Below are 16,935 nucleotides of genomic sequence, written 5' to 3'. Positions count from 1 at the left end.
CTTTCTGCCTTTTTAAGATTTTTCACGATTGTCTTCATTGCTTAGTTTTGGCAGGCAATGAACTTGTTGTGATATGTTAGTGCCTGAGCTAATTTATTAAATTTGTTGTTTATTTCTTCAAGGTCTTTCTCTGTAGCCAATCCAAAGATGTTCCCTAGAATTGCACCACCCAGGTCAAACAAACCGCGCCTTTTGCGAGTACGTGTGATGTTGTTTGTGTCCGTTAATGCCTCCGTTCCAACAGATGGGAGATCTTGGATCATGATGAGCATGATTGATTTAGCCTGTTCTATCTTCCATTTCGCTAACTTTATGATTTCAGTCACTTCCCTTGTGTTATGAGATTCTGAAACATAGCCTTCTACGAGTATCATAAAGTCCAGGGTCCTCAGTGGTTTGGTTTGGCAATATTTTCCAAATAAGTAGGTAATTCGTATAAGAAGTCCAAGCTGATTTCAGTACTCATGACATCTTTCATGATTGATGTTGAGGCCGTTGGAGCTGTGAGGCATCCTTGCCGTACTGTATACTGAGGGTCTAAGTGAGCATATCCTCTTGCTATGAAGAGGAGAATCCATGGTATGTCTCTTCATTGTTACCTACGAAAAAAAAAAAAATCTATCAATTAGCTAATCCAGTCATGCTGTGGTCGATGGTAGTGAAGATGTGCATTACAGCTGGCTAATGAAGAACAATAACTTGCTTGTTGTTTCACTTATGGAAAGAGTTTAAATCGATATCTAGATCGTGTAAATGCTGTATTGTAGCATTTTTAGCAACAGTTGCACCTGTGTGTTTGTTATGCGACCTTAATTTATTTTTATAATTATTGTTGTCGTTTTGATTGGTTTCATGAGTATTGTTTGTTTTTTTTGGTGGTGTCCGAGGTTGTATAATTGCTGGCTAATTCCCTTGGGATCCGTTTTTAATGATCAACATGAATTTGTTTTTCTTCGCCACTTGACAGTGACCTAATTACTACTTTGTTTGCTGTCTTTTGAATTACTCTGTACGGGCCCTCAAATTTTGGGGATAATTATTTTATTGTCTCTGATGCGAATGATACCATAGACAATGTCTCCTAAGCTGACAGGTGATTCTTTTTCCATTATATTGAATGCCTCCGTCATTTCTTCCTTGAACATCTATAATTGTTTTTTCACCCTCTTGTATATATCCTGGAATTCACGCAAACGGAATTTAGGATAAGCAGCGTAGTTGTATATGGGCAGATTTTCAACTTCGAGAATTTTTTATCTGTCCCATAGATAATGAAATGTGGTGTGTCTCCTGTAGACTTATTCATAGATCCATTGATCCATTGCTGCTTCAACTCTGGGAAGCCAGTCATACCAGCTTGCATAATTTTTATTGAGAATGTGTCGTAGTACATCCAATACTTTTTTGTTTTGACTCTCTACTAACCCATTGGATGCTGGGTGATAGGCTAAAACATTAACCTTTTTGATATTGTATTGTTTACAAATTTCTTGCAAGATTTCAGAATTAAATTCACCTCCATTATCGCTTATTAGCACCTTTGGGATCGTGAAGCGACATATGATATTATCTATTATTGCTTTTGCTACTGTTTCTGGTGTCTTATTCTTAACTGTGGCTAAAATTACATATTGTGAGAAATGATTTGTTGCTATAAATAGGTATTGGTTATTGTCGTATGATAATGGAAACTTGAGTAAGTCAACCGCTACACCGTCTAACGGTTTGTGTGGTACAGGGTACTTACCTATAGGTGCAAGTGTTATCGTGTAGCCTTTGTGTTTCGCACCGCACATGACTCGCATGTGTCTGTATGATTGTTTATAACTTTTCGTAACGATGGCCAGTAGTATAACAACTGGGTATGTTTAAATGTTCTATCTTTTCCAGGATGTCCTGCATGTGGACTACGGTGTATTGTTCTTAATACTTGAGGTATCATATCAAGTCTCTGTGCTTTCGAGATTTCATCGTGGTTTGGGATGTTTCCTTTGAGACATGAATTGTTGTCAGGTTCCTAGATAATGCATCAGCTACTAAATTCATTTTGCCTTGTAAGTAGTGAATATGTGTATTGTAGTTTTCAACTGTACATTTCCATCTTGCTCTCCTCCCCGAGGAGTTTTTCTTGGAACATACCCACGAGTGGTTTATGGTCGGTGAATAAGTAAATTTCGTAACCATATACCAAATCTCGAAACTTCTGTAATGCAAAGACCACTGCAATTGCCTCTAAGTCTGTAGTGCAATAATTTTTCTCTGCACCTTTTATTTGTCTGCTGGCGAATGCAATTGGTTGATTTTTTCTTCACTTCTTGCATCAATACAGCCCCTAATCCTTCAACAGATGCATCTGTGCAAATTATAAATGGTTTTGTGAAATCAGGATAAGCCAAGCATGGTGCACCTGTATGATTTTCTTTTAATTCATTAAATGTGAGTTTTTGTTCTTCACCCCATTGGAATATATCATCTTTTTTTTAGTAGTTGGAATAGAGGAAAAGCTATATGAGAGAATTGTTGGATAAAAGATCTATAATATCCTGCCAGACCTAAAGACTGTCTGACTTCCTTTATATTTTTGGGCTCAGGGAAATCCCTTACTGCCTGTATTTTGTCCTCAGATGTATGAATTCCCTCTGTGTTTAATTTGTGGCCTAAGAAGTTTATTTCCTTAAAGCAAAATTTTTATTTAGACAGCTTAATTTTTAAACCAGCATCACCAAGCTTTTGTAGGAGTTGGTCTAATTTCTGGAGACGTTCTTTTTCATTTTTAGTGCAATAATTATATTGTCAAGATATACGGATATTCCTTTTCCTAGGATTCTGGACAGTACATAATTCATTAGGTGCTGAAACGTGCCTGGTGCTGTCCTCATTTCCACTGGCATGCATTTGTATTGGAAATGGCCTGCATTTGTGGAGAAGGCAGTGTATTTACGTGACTCCTCATCTAATGTTATTTGATAAAAGCCATTAAGCAAATCTGGTACAATATTTTGCAGGACGTCACTTAGCAATGGCCTGGGAAACCGGTCTCGGATTGTGTGATTATTTAGTCTGTGGTAATATACTACCGCATGCATTTCTTTGTTTCTTTGGGCACGAAAAATAATGGGGCATTCCACGGGGAACTGATGGCTCAGTAATACTAAGTTTTAGCATTTGATCAACATACTGGTTTGCAAGTGTACAGCTCCGTTCAGAAGTTCGTACTACACCCAAAGTGGAAGGCTCAAGCCTCGGTCTGCTCTTTCTGGACGACATGTTAATACCCTGAACCTCTCGCCACCAGAGACAGAGCAGCAAGTACCGGAACAGGTTCAGTCACACGACGAATGCGAAATATGAGATGAAACGGATATTTATATAGATATTGGAAAGTATTATTACCTATTAAGGAAGGAAATACGTGGACACTTTGCGGTTGTGATAAAAATATGTATACAAATAACAAGTTACAATACACAAATAGAGGGAAAGAAAGAACTCTGATTTGAATCAGTAAGTGATTTGTGAGCTGACTATTCTCCCACTGAAACACACACACGCACACACACACACACACACACACACACACGCACGCACGCACACACACACACACACACACACACACACACACACACACACACACACACAAGAACAATAATACCAACAGCCACCATCACGGCCGTCTCCGCCACCTACCACCACCCACCACCACCACCGTCACCCGCCAACACCCACAATCCACCACCACCGCCGCCGCCGCGACCACCGACCACCGCCACCGACGCATTAACAAGTCGCATATGGAGGCAAAGACACTGAAATAGTTTACTTCATCCGTCCTGTTTGTGTGGGAAGGCCAAGGAACACATTATATTTATTACGTGTGAGTGATCTTGCCTCGCATAGGCGGTGGAAAATATATAAGGATAATTATAGATGTTTCAAACAAAAATAGACAATTTCATTTTTATTTCTGTTTTTTTAGTCTATATATATATATATATATATATATATATATATATATATATATATATATATATATATATATGAGCCTCAGTGGTAAAGTGTGCGTTTTCGTACACTGAAGAACTAGGGTTCGCGCCCCGCCAGGGTAATAAACTTTGGTAGCGTTCTTCTGGCCACGTACTGCATTGGCGGACACAAGGGGTGCTGTGGTTGAACCAATGTCACATACTCAAGTATGCTTGCACCCAGACGGCTTGCGAGGGCCGATTACACTTGGTTTACAGACTACACACACATCCAAAGCCACTCCAACACAACAATTACACTTACAAGCACTTCTCACCCCACATACAATCTCTATTAGACAGCCTAAGCCACATTTTAGAGATACATTGGCTGTATCGTCCCCACTTTCGTAGGGATAGGCCGGTCCTGCAGTGGACACTCAAACGGCTGATGAGATAAGATGTAAATATATATATATATATATATATATATATATATATATATATATATATATATATATATATATATATATATATCTTGTATCTACTGTATATCTGTCTATCTATATTATATCTATATCTATCTATACTATATCCATAGCTATCTATGTATACCGTATCTAACTATCTGCAGTCTATCATATCTATATCTTTATTATATCTATCTATGTATGTTATACCTATCTATCTACATCTATGTCTATTATATCTATCTGTACTATATCTATTTTTCTAATATCTATCTCTCTATCTCTATCTATATTATTTCTATCTCTTATATCTATCTAGCTATCTATTATATCTATCTATTGGATCTCTGTTATATCGATCTTTCTATTGTATCTCTATTATATCGAACTTTCTATTGTATATCTATTATATCTATCTATCTATATATACATATCCTTAATATAATGATAACTGTTGCCTAACTTTTCACATCAATATCGGGTCCAGCTTCCCTCTTTCTCAATCACTGCTTTGCAACCTGTCAGGCATGGAGCTTACAAGGCCACGGATGAAGTCACGTTGCGCCGGCAAAGTTCCCACTGGTCGTTTACGTGGTTGAGGAGTTCATTTCTTGTCGTCTCGTCTCCTGGCTGCCAGGTATTAACCATTTCAGCCCAAACGTGTTCTATTACATTTAGATCAGCCCCTTTGGCGAGCCAGTCTAAGAGCTGAAGTGTGTCTTATCTCTGAAACCACTGCTGTACTACACGTGCTGTGTGGATGGGGCACCGGTCATGCATGAAAATAATAGGTCCATCTGGGAACGGAAAACCCTTTGCGCGTAAAGATGGCAGGAAACGTTCCTCCAGGATATGGACATACTGGTCAGCAGTATAACGCCCCTCGTTGCTGTACAAGTCACCCATGCCATGTAGAGTCAGGTATCCCCAGATGTTACAGGTAACGTGACCCGATCGTGCCTCATCACAAATGTTGACCCTCTTGTATCTGCATGTTAAATATATATTTACTTTTTTTTTTTTAATTACTGCAGCCATGAGACAGAATACTAGGTGATGACATGTCCCCCTAACCTTATATTATTTAGCACTGATCACATTTTTTTCTCGGCACTAATGTCTTTATACAAAGAAAACAGAGGCAAAGAGTAGAAGGAATCATATCTTTTTCCAGGACAATATGAACAGAATAAGACCAAAAATGAGGGATCCTGATTATTTTAGATGCCTGTTCATATTGCCTTTAAAAGACTGGAAATCAAGGATGGAGGGGTATGCAGACTGCGGAAGACAGCTTCAGTATTGACCTATTCCATACGTAAAAGTCTGAATATCAGTTAATCACTGTAACAGAGTGATAGAAAACAGATGACTGCAACGAAGACAGAGCCTTGAGGGGGGCAATAGGAGTACGGAATTTTATCAGCAATAAAAATGGTAATATCATATACCTGGTGTTGTTTCTCCTCCAGCAGTGAACCCTACCATGCGAGGTGGAGGAGCAACACTTCTCATCCGTGGACATGACTCGCGACCAAAAGTCTAGGTTCTCCTGAAGTAGCGTTGAACAAAGGCTAACCTCCCCTCTCTGTGTTGTTGTGCCAGGCGTTCCTTCATTGCTGGAATTCTATGGTGTACACCAGCGTTATGCAGCCTTCGCCTGACAGTCAGCGCAGACACATCTAACTGAAGACTGTCCCTTATGGGCACCGCGTTCGTAATGGGAGTTGGCTCTGCTGCCGTGACAATAACAGAATCTTCAGCCTGGGTGGTTCTTCGAGGGGCTCCCGTCCTTTCTAACATGCATGTAATCTATTCTATCTATCTATTGCCAGAAGCCTCAATCCCTTTCGGGGTGGCCACAACAAATCGCCTCCACGTCACCCTGTCCCTCGCCATTTCACTGCCCTGCTCCCAACTCACACCCCCCTCTCTCATATACCTCTCCACCCCATCCCTCCATCTCATCCTCGGCCTCCCCCTCCTTCTCCCCCTTTCCACCTCACTCACATACACTCTCTTCGTCAGTCTTTCACCCTCCATCCTCTCCACATGACCAAACCACCTCAGTGTATGAAAGTATTCGCTATTAGTAAATATGGCGCTAATAAAAATCAATGCCGAAAATCTAGTTTGGAATAACATTACGAGTACCCAAACTTGTGTTTAAATAAATTATATATGAAAATATTGTTACAAGGGCAACTGTTGTACTAAACAAACTGCTGCCTATAAAGCTAGTGCCTTAGCGAGACTAAATACAGCTCAAGGCCAGATATCCTGGTTTCACCCCATCACTGCACGGGACAGCCCTGCAGAGGCGATTGCTTGACTGTGTTTAATGGCTCTGCTTGGCCAGACAGACCAGGGTTACACAACAACAACAACAACAACAGCTATACGTCAAGAGATGGGAACTGAAGTCTCGTTCTTAGAATAACTAGGACTGATCTGTATGTGACCGTCATAAATCAAAACCCTGTCAGTTCCTTCCAATGAAACGTAAACACACAAATATCTATTCCACTGAGATGCCTGGACACACTGTGTTTGAAATAATGAGGCACTGTGCATTGGAAGAAGACATGCTAAGACATTCCACAAAATAAAGTCGTATACAAGAAAGACAGATTACTAGTTAACAGTTGCATTGCAGAGTGGGTGGGAGGATGGGGCAAGGCTGGTGCCTCGTTTCAGTCATAATGGGGGAGAGATGCAAGCAGAGAATTCAGATGAACAGTGGTGTGTGTGTGTGTGTGGAGAGAGAGAGAGAGAGAGCGAGAGAGACCGACGGTCATGTAATTATGTAGGGGAAACATCATGTAGGTTACTTCATCATAAAACATATGATTTCCATTATTCCTTAGACTCCACCAATCGTCTTCATCTGGTTTTGAATATGAATATGAGTTTTAACTGTTCTGATATTTCTTAAATGTTTGAATATCTTGACTGCATACAAATTATTTTTAGCTGCTTGGATTTTCTTTGAAGCGGTAGAACAGATCATAGATACTGAGCAAAGATGGTTAGCTGAAATAATGCCCGTGTCTAGGGATTAAGACATGTGATAACTCACTAGCTCGCCTAATCACACTGATTCATAGCCGAACTTCTTATATTCTGTTATGTGCATTTCTGCTATTAGTACTGTGTTATATTTTTTAAGGCACGCGAATATAAACATAACTTCATCATTTAATCAGCAGTAAGATTGACTGATACCTACGAGTATGAAAATAAAATTCTCATTTCATTTAGCAGTCGGTGAGCGAATGACACTGCTTTGATACTAGCTAAATTCTGGTTGCTCGTGGGAGGTTCGAAACTGTAACCTGTCGTCTGGGAAGGAGGGGCCGAGACTAGCGCCTTCCACATTGGGTGTAGTACGAATTTCTGAACGGAGCTGTACATTGTGATTGTGAAACTTTACAGGCAGGTACAAAAGTAGGTTGTGTGTCTGGGTGCACGTTTATCTTGTGATTAATCAGGTTAGTACACCCTAATTGTCCTTCAGGTAATGCTACCATTTGTCAATGTTTTTCCAATAAATTTAACAGATCGGTTTCTTCATTAAATTGTCCTGAGTGAATCAAATTTTCTATTATGCTTTCTCTATCCGTAGATTTTATCTTACTTGTCATTCCAGCTGTAACTATTTCCATTACAGGGGTGGGACATTTTTCTATATTAACTATACAAGCCCCCTTTCATCTGTACTTCTCCATTCATGTGATTAATTAGGAACACATAATGCGTTTTCTACTGACACTCCTTTCACTTTACATAATTCCTCTAAGACAAGAACAGTACTATTCTTCAATTTGCTCTTTATGGTAACTTTCATGTATGAGTTAGGCCAGTGGTTTCCAACCTTTTCTAATTCTCGACCCCCCCCCCTCAATGAATGACACGTTCCCTGCGCCCCCCCTTCCCCAAATACAGTATTTTACTGGCATAGTTGGCACATGTCAATAATTATCATAGATTCTTAATCTTTGAAATTGTTTATATATTCGGATAATTAGATTTCTTATTCATAGCTGAAATATTTTCTCCATATTTAGAAATTACTGAATTCCATCAAAATTCATAGTTTTCAAATATAATTACCCTCTTTAGCAAGCTTTCGCATCCCCCCAGGCAGGCCTTCGTGCCCCTATAGAGGGGCACGCCCCACAGGTTGGAAACCACTGAGTTAGGCGGAATAACTATATCACTGGTGAGATGGGCGGGAAAAACTGATGAGTCGGTACTGTTACCTTGGTCTCTAGTCCGGGAGACATTGGGGGGTCGTGTGAGTGGATCTATACCCTCGTCTGTTTGTGTATTTCTGTTTAGGGATTTAATATTTCCGATTCTTTTTGGTTCTCTACTACTGATGGGTGACAAATCTGATGATAATTCTTCTATGAATTCATCATTAAAGTCTATCCCATTCATTTGTTGGAGTAAAATTATTTTCTCTGTTCTCATTGTTCTTAAACCTACCAACATATTAGCTTTTATTGCTAAGTTTTCAACAATATAGAAAAATGCAGAAAATGGTGTAGTCTCTGTGAAACTGATGTTTAACCGTATCATGCCTTTTACTGTAATTTGTTTGCCACCTACCGCATATAAGGCTAAATCAGATTCTTCCAGAAAAGTTACTTTCTTCTTATTTCTAAAAATCCTATCTAATTCTTCTTGTGTTATTAAATTCACTGGAAAGCCTGTATCCAAGAGTAAAGAAATGTTTTGATCTTCACATACAGCTGATATCAAGATACACTCACTTCCCAAAATGCCTCCTATGTGAATTTTAGACTTGTTTTCTCTATGAGTGGTTGTTTTTTTCTCGTGGCTTGCCCTTCCCCTGACTTGTAATTGGAATAAGTTTTTCTACTGTCATACACTTGGAGGTCCAGTGACCCTGGGATTTGTGATGTCTACAGTATGTGCAACACCCTTGCACCTTTTGTTTATCTTTTGTTTTGATAAAGCATTCATTCTTAGTGTGTCCTGGGTTTGCACAATAGTAACCATAGAGTGGACCTATCTCCCGAATGTGATCCTTGAGATGACTTCCCATAGTTAGATGATTCTGTGGAGCGGTTTCTGCTTGGACTGTACGCGGACTTCTGTGACTGCCTGTGGCCTTGTATTTGAGATCGCTGCCTCGACCTTTGTGGTTGTTTGTCCTGTATGTTTTCAGATCGTGACTGATTTTGTTCTTTGTTTGGGGTAGCTGTAGCTGTTTTCACGGCTGATACTGTGTCTGTCATTCTCATTCTAGTATAATTTGACTGTGTTTCGGTCACCCCTGTTTTGCTACAATTCATCTCTACCTCATTCATAAAATCTAGGAAGTACTTGTCGTACGAGGCGACTAAAAGGGTTGGTGGTGGGTTAGTGCCCCACCCCGTAAAAAGAACTAACTAAAAAAGCAAATAAAGCGTCTCGGACCCGGACGGACAATACGTTGACGACTAAGGAACGGACAAAGGACATTCTGAGGGTAGGAACGTGGAATGTGAGAGGAGTGAATGATGAAGTAAAAGAGAGAGAGATTGTCCAGGTGCTTGAGGATGCAAAAGTGGATATATGTGGATTGACTGAAACTAAATGGAGAGGTGAAAGGATGAGAGAATGGGAATACGGTGTAGGTATATGTGCGGGAGTCAGTGAGAATGAGAGGGCAAGAGAGGGAGTATGTCTGATGATAAGCAAGAAGTGGAAGGAGAATATAAGAGAGTATGGAACAGTGGGTGCAAGGATTGTATGGGTGAGGATGAAAGTAGGTATACAAGCTTGGGCGGTTGTATGTGTGTATGCTCCAATAGAGGATCGAGTGGCAAGAGTGAAAGATGAGTTTTGGGCGAGAGTAGAAGCATGTATGGACAAGTATGAGAGGAGCGAGAGAGTGCTGTTGATTGGAGACATGAATGGCAAAGTTGGGAATGTATGAGTGGATGGAGTGGTTGGTCAGTGGGGTGTGCCAGCTGAAGTAGATGGGAATGGTAGTGCTTTGGTGGACATCTGTGCTGGTAAGGGGTTGGCAATAGCCAACTCCTACTTTCGTCATAAGATGATCCACCGGTATACATGGAGAGTAATGAGGAGGATGGATGGTGAACTTGTTGAACGAAAGGCAATGATAGACTACGTGTGTGTGGATGAGCGAATGAGAAGACAAGTGTTGGATGCAAGGGTGTGGAGAGGGTGGGGGAATGGAGTCTCGGACCATCACTTAGTGATGGCCAAGGTAGAGCTGCAAAGAAAGTGATTGAGGAGACGAAGGGGAAGACAGGAGGAAGCAGCTCCTGTGAGAAGAGTGGAGAAATTGCAAGATAGTGAGAAAAGGACAGAGTATAAGAGCATTGTGGAAGAAAGATTGGGAAGGTATGAGCTAGAGCAGATGGAAGGGGTGGAAGACGTATGTAAGATATTCACGGAAGAGATAAGCGCAGCGTGTGAGGCGGTTTGTGGAGTGAGGAGGAGATGCAAGGGTGTGCAAGGGACAGCATGGTGGAATGAAGAGGTGAAACGAGCTGTGGAACAAAAGAAGAAGGCATATGGTGAATGGTTGGCGAGTAGAGGTAGGGGAGAAGATGAGAGAGAGAAGAGAGAGGTATATGTGAGCAGGAGAAGGGAGGTTAAGAGACTGGTGAAGGAGAGTAAGAAGAAAGTGGATGAAGAGTTTGGGAGGAATCTGAGTGTGAAATGGAGGGAGAGTAAGAAATTGTTTTGGAAGGAGGTAAAGAAAGTAAGGCAGTGTGAAAGGGGAAATAGTAGGGGAGTGAAAGATAGGAATAATAGATTGTTGGTGGAGAAGAGAGAGAAATTGAGGAGATGGAAGGAGCACTTTGAGGATTTGTTGAATGTAGAGAGTGAGAGCAGTGTGAGTATAAGTGGTTGGGGAATGGCTGGGAGAAGAAGAGATGAGAGGAGGGAGGAAGAGATCAGTAGGTCGGAAGTAGTGGAAGCGATGAAGAAGATTAAGCTGGGAAAGGCCCCAGGAATTGATGGAGTGTGTGGTGAAATGCTTAGGTATGGGGGTGAGATTGTTGTGGAGTGGATATGGAAGTTGTGTAGATTGGCTTGGGAAGAGGGAAGGGTTCCAGAGGACTGGAAATCAGGTATAATTGTTCCTCTGTACAAAGGAAAAGGGGAGAGAGAAGTATGTGGTAACCATAGGGGTATTTGCCTTCTTAGTGTGACTGGTAAAATATATGGTAGAATACTCATTGATAGGGTTAGGCATATGACAGAGGAGCTAGTGGGAGAAAAACAAGGGGGATTTAGGAAAGGAAAAGGGTGTGTAGATCAGATATTTGTTCTAAGATGTTTAGTGGAGAAGTATCTAGAGAAGGGAAGGAACGTGTATGCTGCCTTCATGGACTTGGAGAAAGCTTATGACAGAATAGATAGGCAAGGTATGTGGAAGGTATTAAGAATATATGGAGTGGAGGGGAAATTGTTGAGTGCTGAAGAGTATGTACAAGGGAGCTAGGGCTATGGTGCGAGTGGATGGTGAGCTGAGTGAGTTCTTTGATCTCAATGTGGGACTGAAACAGGGGTGTGTGATGTCTCCATGGCTGTTTAATATATATATATGGATGGGGTTGTAAAGGAGGTGCAAGGTAGGGCAGTGGATGTGGGGGTGGCCCTAATGAATGAGGGTGAGATTTGGAAGCTTCTGGTGTTGCTGTTTGCTGATGATACAGTATTGTTGAGTGAAGATGAATGGGAGTTGCAAGGTTTGGTGAATGAATTTGGGACAGTGTGTAGGAGGAGGAATCTGAAAGTTAATGTAAACAAAAGTAAAGTTATGGTGTTTGAGAGGAATGGAGTCACAGAGTGTGCAGTGAGGTTGGATGGTGAGGATATGGAGAATGTGAGTGCATTCAAGTACTTGGGTAGTGTGATGAGTAAGGATGGAACTTTGGGGGATGAAGTACGTGAAAGGGTACAGCAGGGAAGAAAGGTTGTTGGTACACTGAAAGCAGTGATGAGAAATAGGGAGGTGAGTATGGAAGTTAAGAAGTCACTGCATGATGGTATTGTGATCCCTACCCTGACGTATGGAAGCGAGGCGTGGACCTTGCAAGAGGGGAACAAGTCAAGAGTGAGAGCAGTGGAAATGAGTTACTTGAGAGGAGCATGTGGAGTGACGTGGAGGGACAGGTTGACGAATGTAGAAGTGAAGGAACGTTGTGGGGTAGATGTGGATGTGGTTGAAAAGATTAGGAGAAATACACTGAGGTGGTTTGGACATGTGGAGAGAATGGAGGATGAAAGACTGACTAAGAGGGTGTATGTAGGTGAGGTGGAGGGAGGGAGAGGGAGGGGTAGACCGAGGATGAGGTGGAGGGATGGAGTTGAGAGATATATGAGGGAGGGGGGGTGAGTTGGGGGGAGGGGAGTCAAATGGTGGGTGACAGAGTGACTTGGAGGCGTTTTGTCTGTGGCCACCCTTTGCGGAATTAGGGCGTCGGGCTATAGATAGATAGATAGATAGACTTTCCTGGGGTGTAAGGAATTGTTTAGTGCCGGCTGGGCACTAAGCGTACTGTCCTCCGCCTATCGGCTCATAGTCGCAAAGCTCATAGGTCCCCACCCGGGGGTTGCAATCTTTATTAACGTTTGAAAATACCCAGTTCTGTCCGATATAGAGGACACTGGGCTCCAGTGGGATATATATGTGCCTCTGTGGTACAGTGGTAAAGTGTGCGTTTTCGTACACTGGAGAACGAGGGTTCGCGCCCCGCCAGGGTAATAAACTTTGGGAGCGTTCTTCAAGCCACCTACTGCATTGGCGGACACAAGGGGTGCTGTGGTTGAACCAGTGTCGCATACTATAAAGTATGCTTGCACCCAGTCGGCTTCTGCGGGCTGATTACACTTGATTCACAGACTACACACAGATCCAAAGCCACTCCAACACTACAATTACACTTACAAGCACTTCACACCCAACATACAATCTCTACTAGACAGCCTAAGCCACTTGGTAGAGATAGATTGGCTGTATCGTCCCCACTTCGATCGGGATAGGCCCGTCCTGCAGTGGGCACACAAACGCCTGGTAAGATATATATATATATATACATATATATATATATATATATATATATATATATATATATATATATATATATATATATATATATATATATATATATATATATATATATATATATATATATATATATATATATATATATATGAGAGAGATGCTGTTTTATTTGCACAAGTTTGTCTACGTCGTTTTTTTGCTTGAGTCATTTGCTGAAATATTTGTTTGTTAAAACAGAGGTATGGGAAGTATGGATCTATAAGTGTCTCCATGTGTTTTATTTTTGCCACCCAGCCGTTGAATATAATTTGTTTACTTCAGTGTTAAGGGTGTGCAGTAGGTAATTACATCTTTTATTTCAACGACTGTCTCTTTGGTACTCTATTTTAGTAGAAGAAAATAATTGCTTTTCTGATGCCTTATAATTCACCACTTTAATAATATTTCATTGTTAACATTTCACGCACAGTCAAACGCTAAAGTCCGTTCACTTAACTTGCCTCTACTTCACTGCAGCGTTCATGATACTTGAATGTGACGTAGGTGATTCAAGTGCATAATTATCATTCATCTATGGGTGACAATATGTCCACTACGTCTTAGTGAAGTAACTTCCAATCTTGCCGTGAAAAAGAGGCATGGAGGGCGAACGACATTAACATTTGACTAAACTGTACAATAATATTAAGTACCGGGTTACACACAATGTCCGAGCTGTTTAACTATCAAGTATAGGCTAATTGCTCATGATCTGTGCATATTGGCCTTTAATATATCTTTCCTGAGAAAAATTTCTCTCTCTCTCTCTCTCTCTCTCTCTCTCTCTCTCTCTCTCTCTCACACACACACACACACACACACACACACACACACACACACACACACACACACACACACACACACACACACAGATTCCTTAACTGCAAATTAGAAAATCTGATATCTATGGCAGTCATAATCAAGTTACAATGACTCTACAAGAGAAGCCAGAGTGCCAAGAATATTCTGCTGCAACCATCTGAGTCTGAGAAAATGAACATTACCTACGTATCACGAAAGACCACATTCTGGAAATAATGTTCCATTCTTAATACTGCTCTTTCATGAAAGCAGGGAGTGTTTCATGAAGGAAATATAGCAAGTCTTCTGACATTGTCTGATGCATCTGATGAATGTTTCTGATAATTAAGTGTTTGAAGCTTATGTAAGTCAACTCATAATGTATCTCGTCACTTACAAGTTTCCACGAACACCTGTGTACCTAATGTAACTGACTTAGGCCTGTATGCTTAAACCTTAAACCGGAAAGAAAATTCAAAGGTCTTTACTGTCATTTTTGGAATGCCTATGGTTATTACGTATGGTTCGCCTGCATCCCACATTACAGAGTGCAGTTAGCAACAGTATTGGAATGACAAGCACGCTCATTCAGACCCACTTGCTTAAGACTGAAAGGAATATGGAGTTTGCATTATATTTTGCAGTTTAATGTTTAAGTATACGATCATTAGTTTCAATAAATCTAAATATATACTATGGTTTCTTTTGTGACGTCACTAACACGCTAACCACATGAACGTGACTGCCATGGACACTCGATTAATTTGACTAAGAGGAGGTCATTCGAAAATCAAATATTTTTCACTATATTTTAGTTTTAACCTTTGGTTATTTTTCTCAAAGAAGGTAGATAACTGTTCGGTTACGGTTTTATAAGCACTCGCTTTAAGGCCTCCTTCGGCGGCCACTGCTTGTTCTCAAAAGGCCAGAAATTAGTCATAACTTGGGAACTGGTGGCCCGATTGGACTGAAAATTGTGTTAATCTTCAAGTTAAAGCATTTTAACGGTACATGCTCTAACAAAAATTGTGCTACCTAGTGCCGCTTTTGCTATGTTACGGTAACAAACCAACAAACATACTGAAAGTGGACCATTAAAATAATTATGAATCCACACAGACAACCTGTGATTACTTTGGATTGAGTTACCATAATTCATTTTAATTTTGTTAGGGCTATTCCCATGTGCAAGACTTAGCACACACTAATCTTTGATGTACAATAGTAAGGTGCAATCCGGCATCTTCCAGTTTGAAATCCATAACACATTTCAAACACTAACTGCGATCTTTTATTTTTCAGGTTTTTGAAGGCTGCCAAAGTTGATGATGATATTCTCATTATTGGGCGGACAGTAAAAACTACCAAGACTCTGGCTTTCTTGGAGGCAGATATTGTGAACAAGAACACTGGCGATGTGTTGGTCAGAGGCAGCGAGATTCTACACATTGTTAAGCAATATCATGTTGTTTAACCGGACGACCAGTAACATGCACATAGCCTACTTTGAAGGAGGCATTAGCGCAAACTAAATTTTACTGCAAATTATAAACACATATTTATTGTGATATTCTCCTCTGTAGGTACAGGTTGTTATTAGTCACATTAAATTATGTTTTTTAGACTAGTATGACAGGAGCGAAAGGTCAACCGTAAGAGCAGCGGAAATGAGAGAGATGTGGCGAGGGGGTATGAAATAAAATATAAAATCATATTCAAATTATGTACAGTAAGAAAATCTGCTGATCAATGGGTATCAAAACCAGTGTGCATAAATGATGTAGTCAGAGTCCATTTATTATAAAAGAACCTCATTGTTTGTTTGTCCTTCAATCACTCCCAAACCAAGGACCAGAGACTCCCAGACTGAATCAGGGTGACCAAAGTATGGTTTTAGAGGGGCCAAAATTCAGATCTGGGTCATCTGAGGTCACCATTTTGGCTCCGGCAACATCGAGTTCCCCTGCAGCCCAATTTTTGGCATCAAGACTCGCATGACCTCCAGTTCGGACACAAGCTATGTGAAGTTGACCTCCTGGGTAATATGAGGTAACTGGTCTGAGGTCATTAATGAGGTCACCAGTAATACATGCTGAAACGACTAGACCCAGCAGCCCAATTTTGGGCATGGAGACTCGCATGACCTCCAGTTCGGGCATAGGCTATGTGAGGTTGACCTCCAAGGTCATGAGGTCACCAGTTGGAGGTCACTTGAGGTCACCGGTAATAGTAAACAAGTGCACACAAGCACTGTGCGTTAGTCTGTGAAATCTGAAATAGAAAGTTCCTGGAGCTCTTATAATTCCTCATCAAAAACATAAGAGGTACTTGGTTTCTCTGGAGTAGAAGGAAAGACTGAACTAGAACAAATAGGATTAGAGTGTTTGCTTTTTTTTTTTTTTTGGCCCGGGCAACGCCGGGTACCCATGCTAGTATGAAAATAATGTGGAGGAAAAGTTTTATATAATTTAGGTGAGTGAGTCTGAACTTGAGAGGGGGTTTGACAGACAAAGGAGATGGATGAATATTATAAATAAGCATGTAAGAAGGTGAGATAATGGTACCCTTATATGCCGTTACCCCTTGTTCGCTGGTTACCTCA

At 40.8% G+C, this 16,935-nt stretch overlaps 1 protein-coding gene across 1 annotated transcript in view; it reads left to right on the top strand.

Moving 5' to 3' along the window:
• LOC145415390 (acyl-coenzyme A thioesterase 13-like) overlaps positions 1-15,807 on the top strand; it is a 31,085-nt gene extending 15,278 nt beyond the window's left edge. The window contains exon 3 of the mRNA XM_080284673.1: positions 15,636-15,807. Within this exon, the coding sequence (XP_080140799.1) occupies positions 15,636-15,807 (172 nt within the window). The remainder of the gene's footprint in view (positions 1-15,635) is intronic.
• Positions 15,808-16,935: the final 1,128 nt, after the last annotated feature.

This window comes from Coenobita brevimanus, chromosome 102, assembly GCF_032717465.1.
Source record: "Coenobita brevimanus isolate Jiangsu-jjx chromosome 102, ASM3271746v2, whole genome shotgun sequence".
Classification (NCBI taxonomy): Eukaryota; Metazoa; Arthropoda; class Malacostraca; order Decapoda; family Coenobitidae; genus Coenobita; species Coenobita brevimanus.
This window is presented reverse-complemented; position numbering and strand designations above follow the sequence as displayed.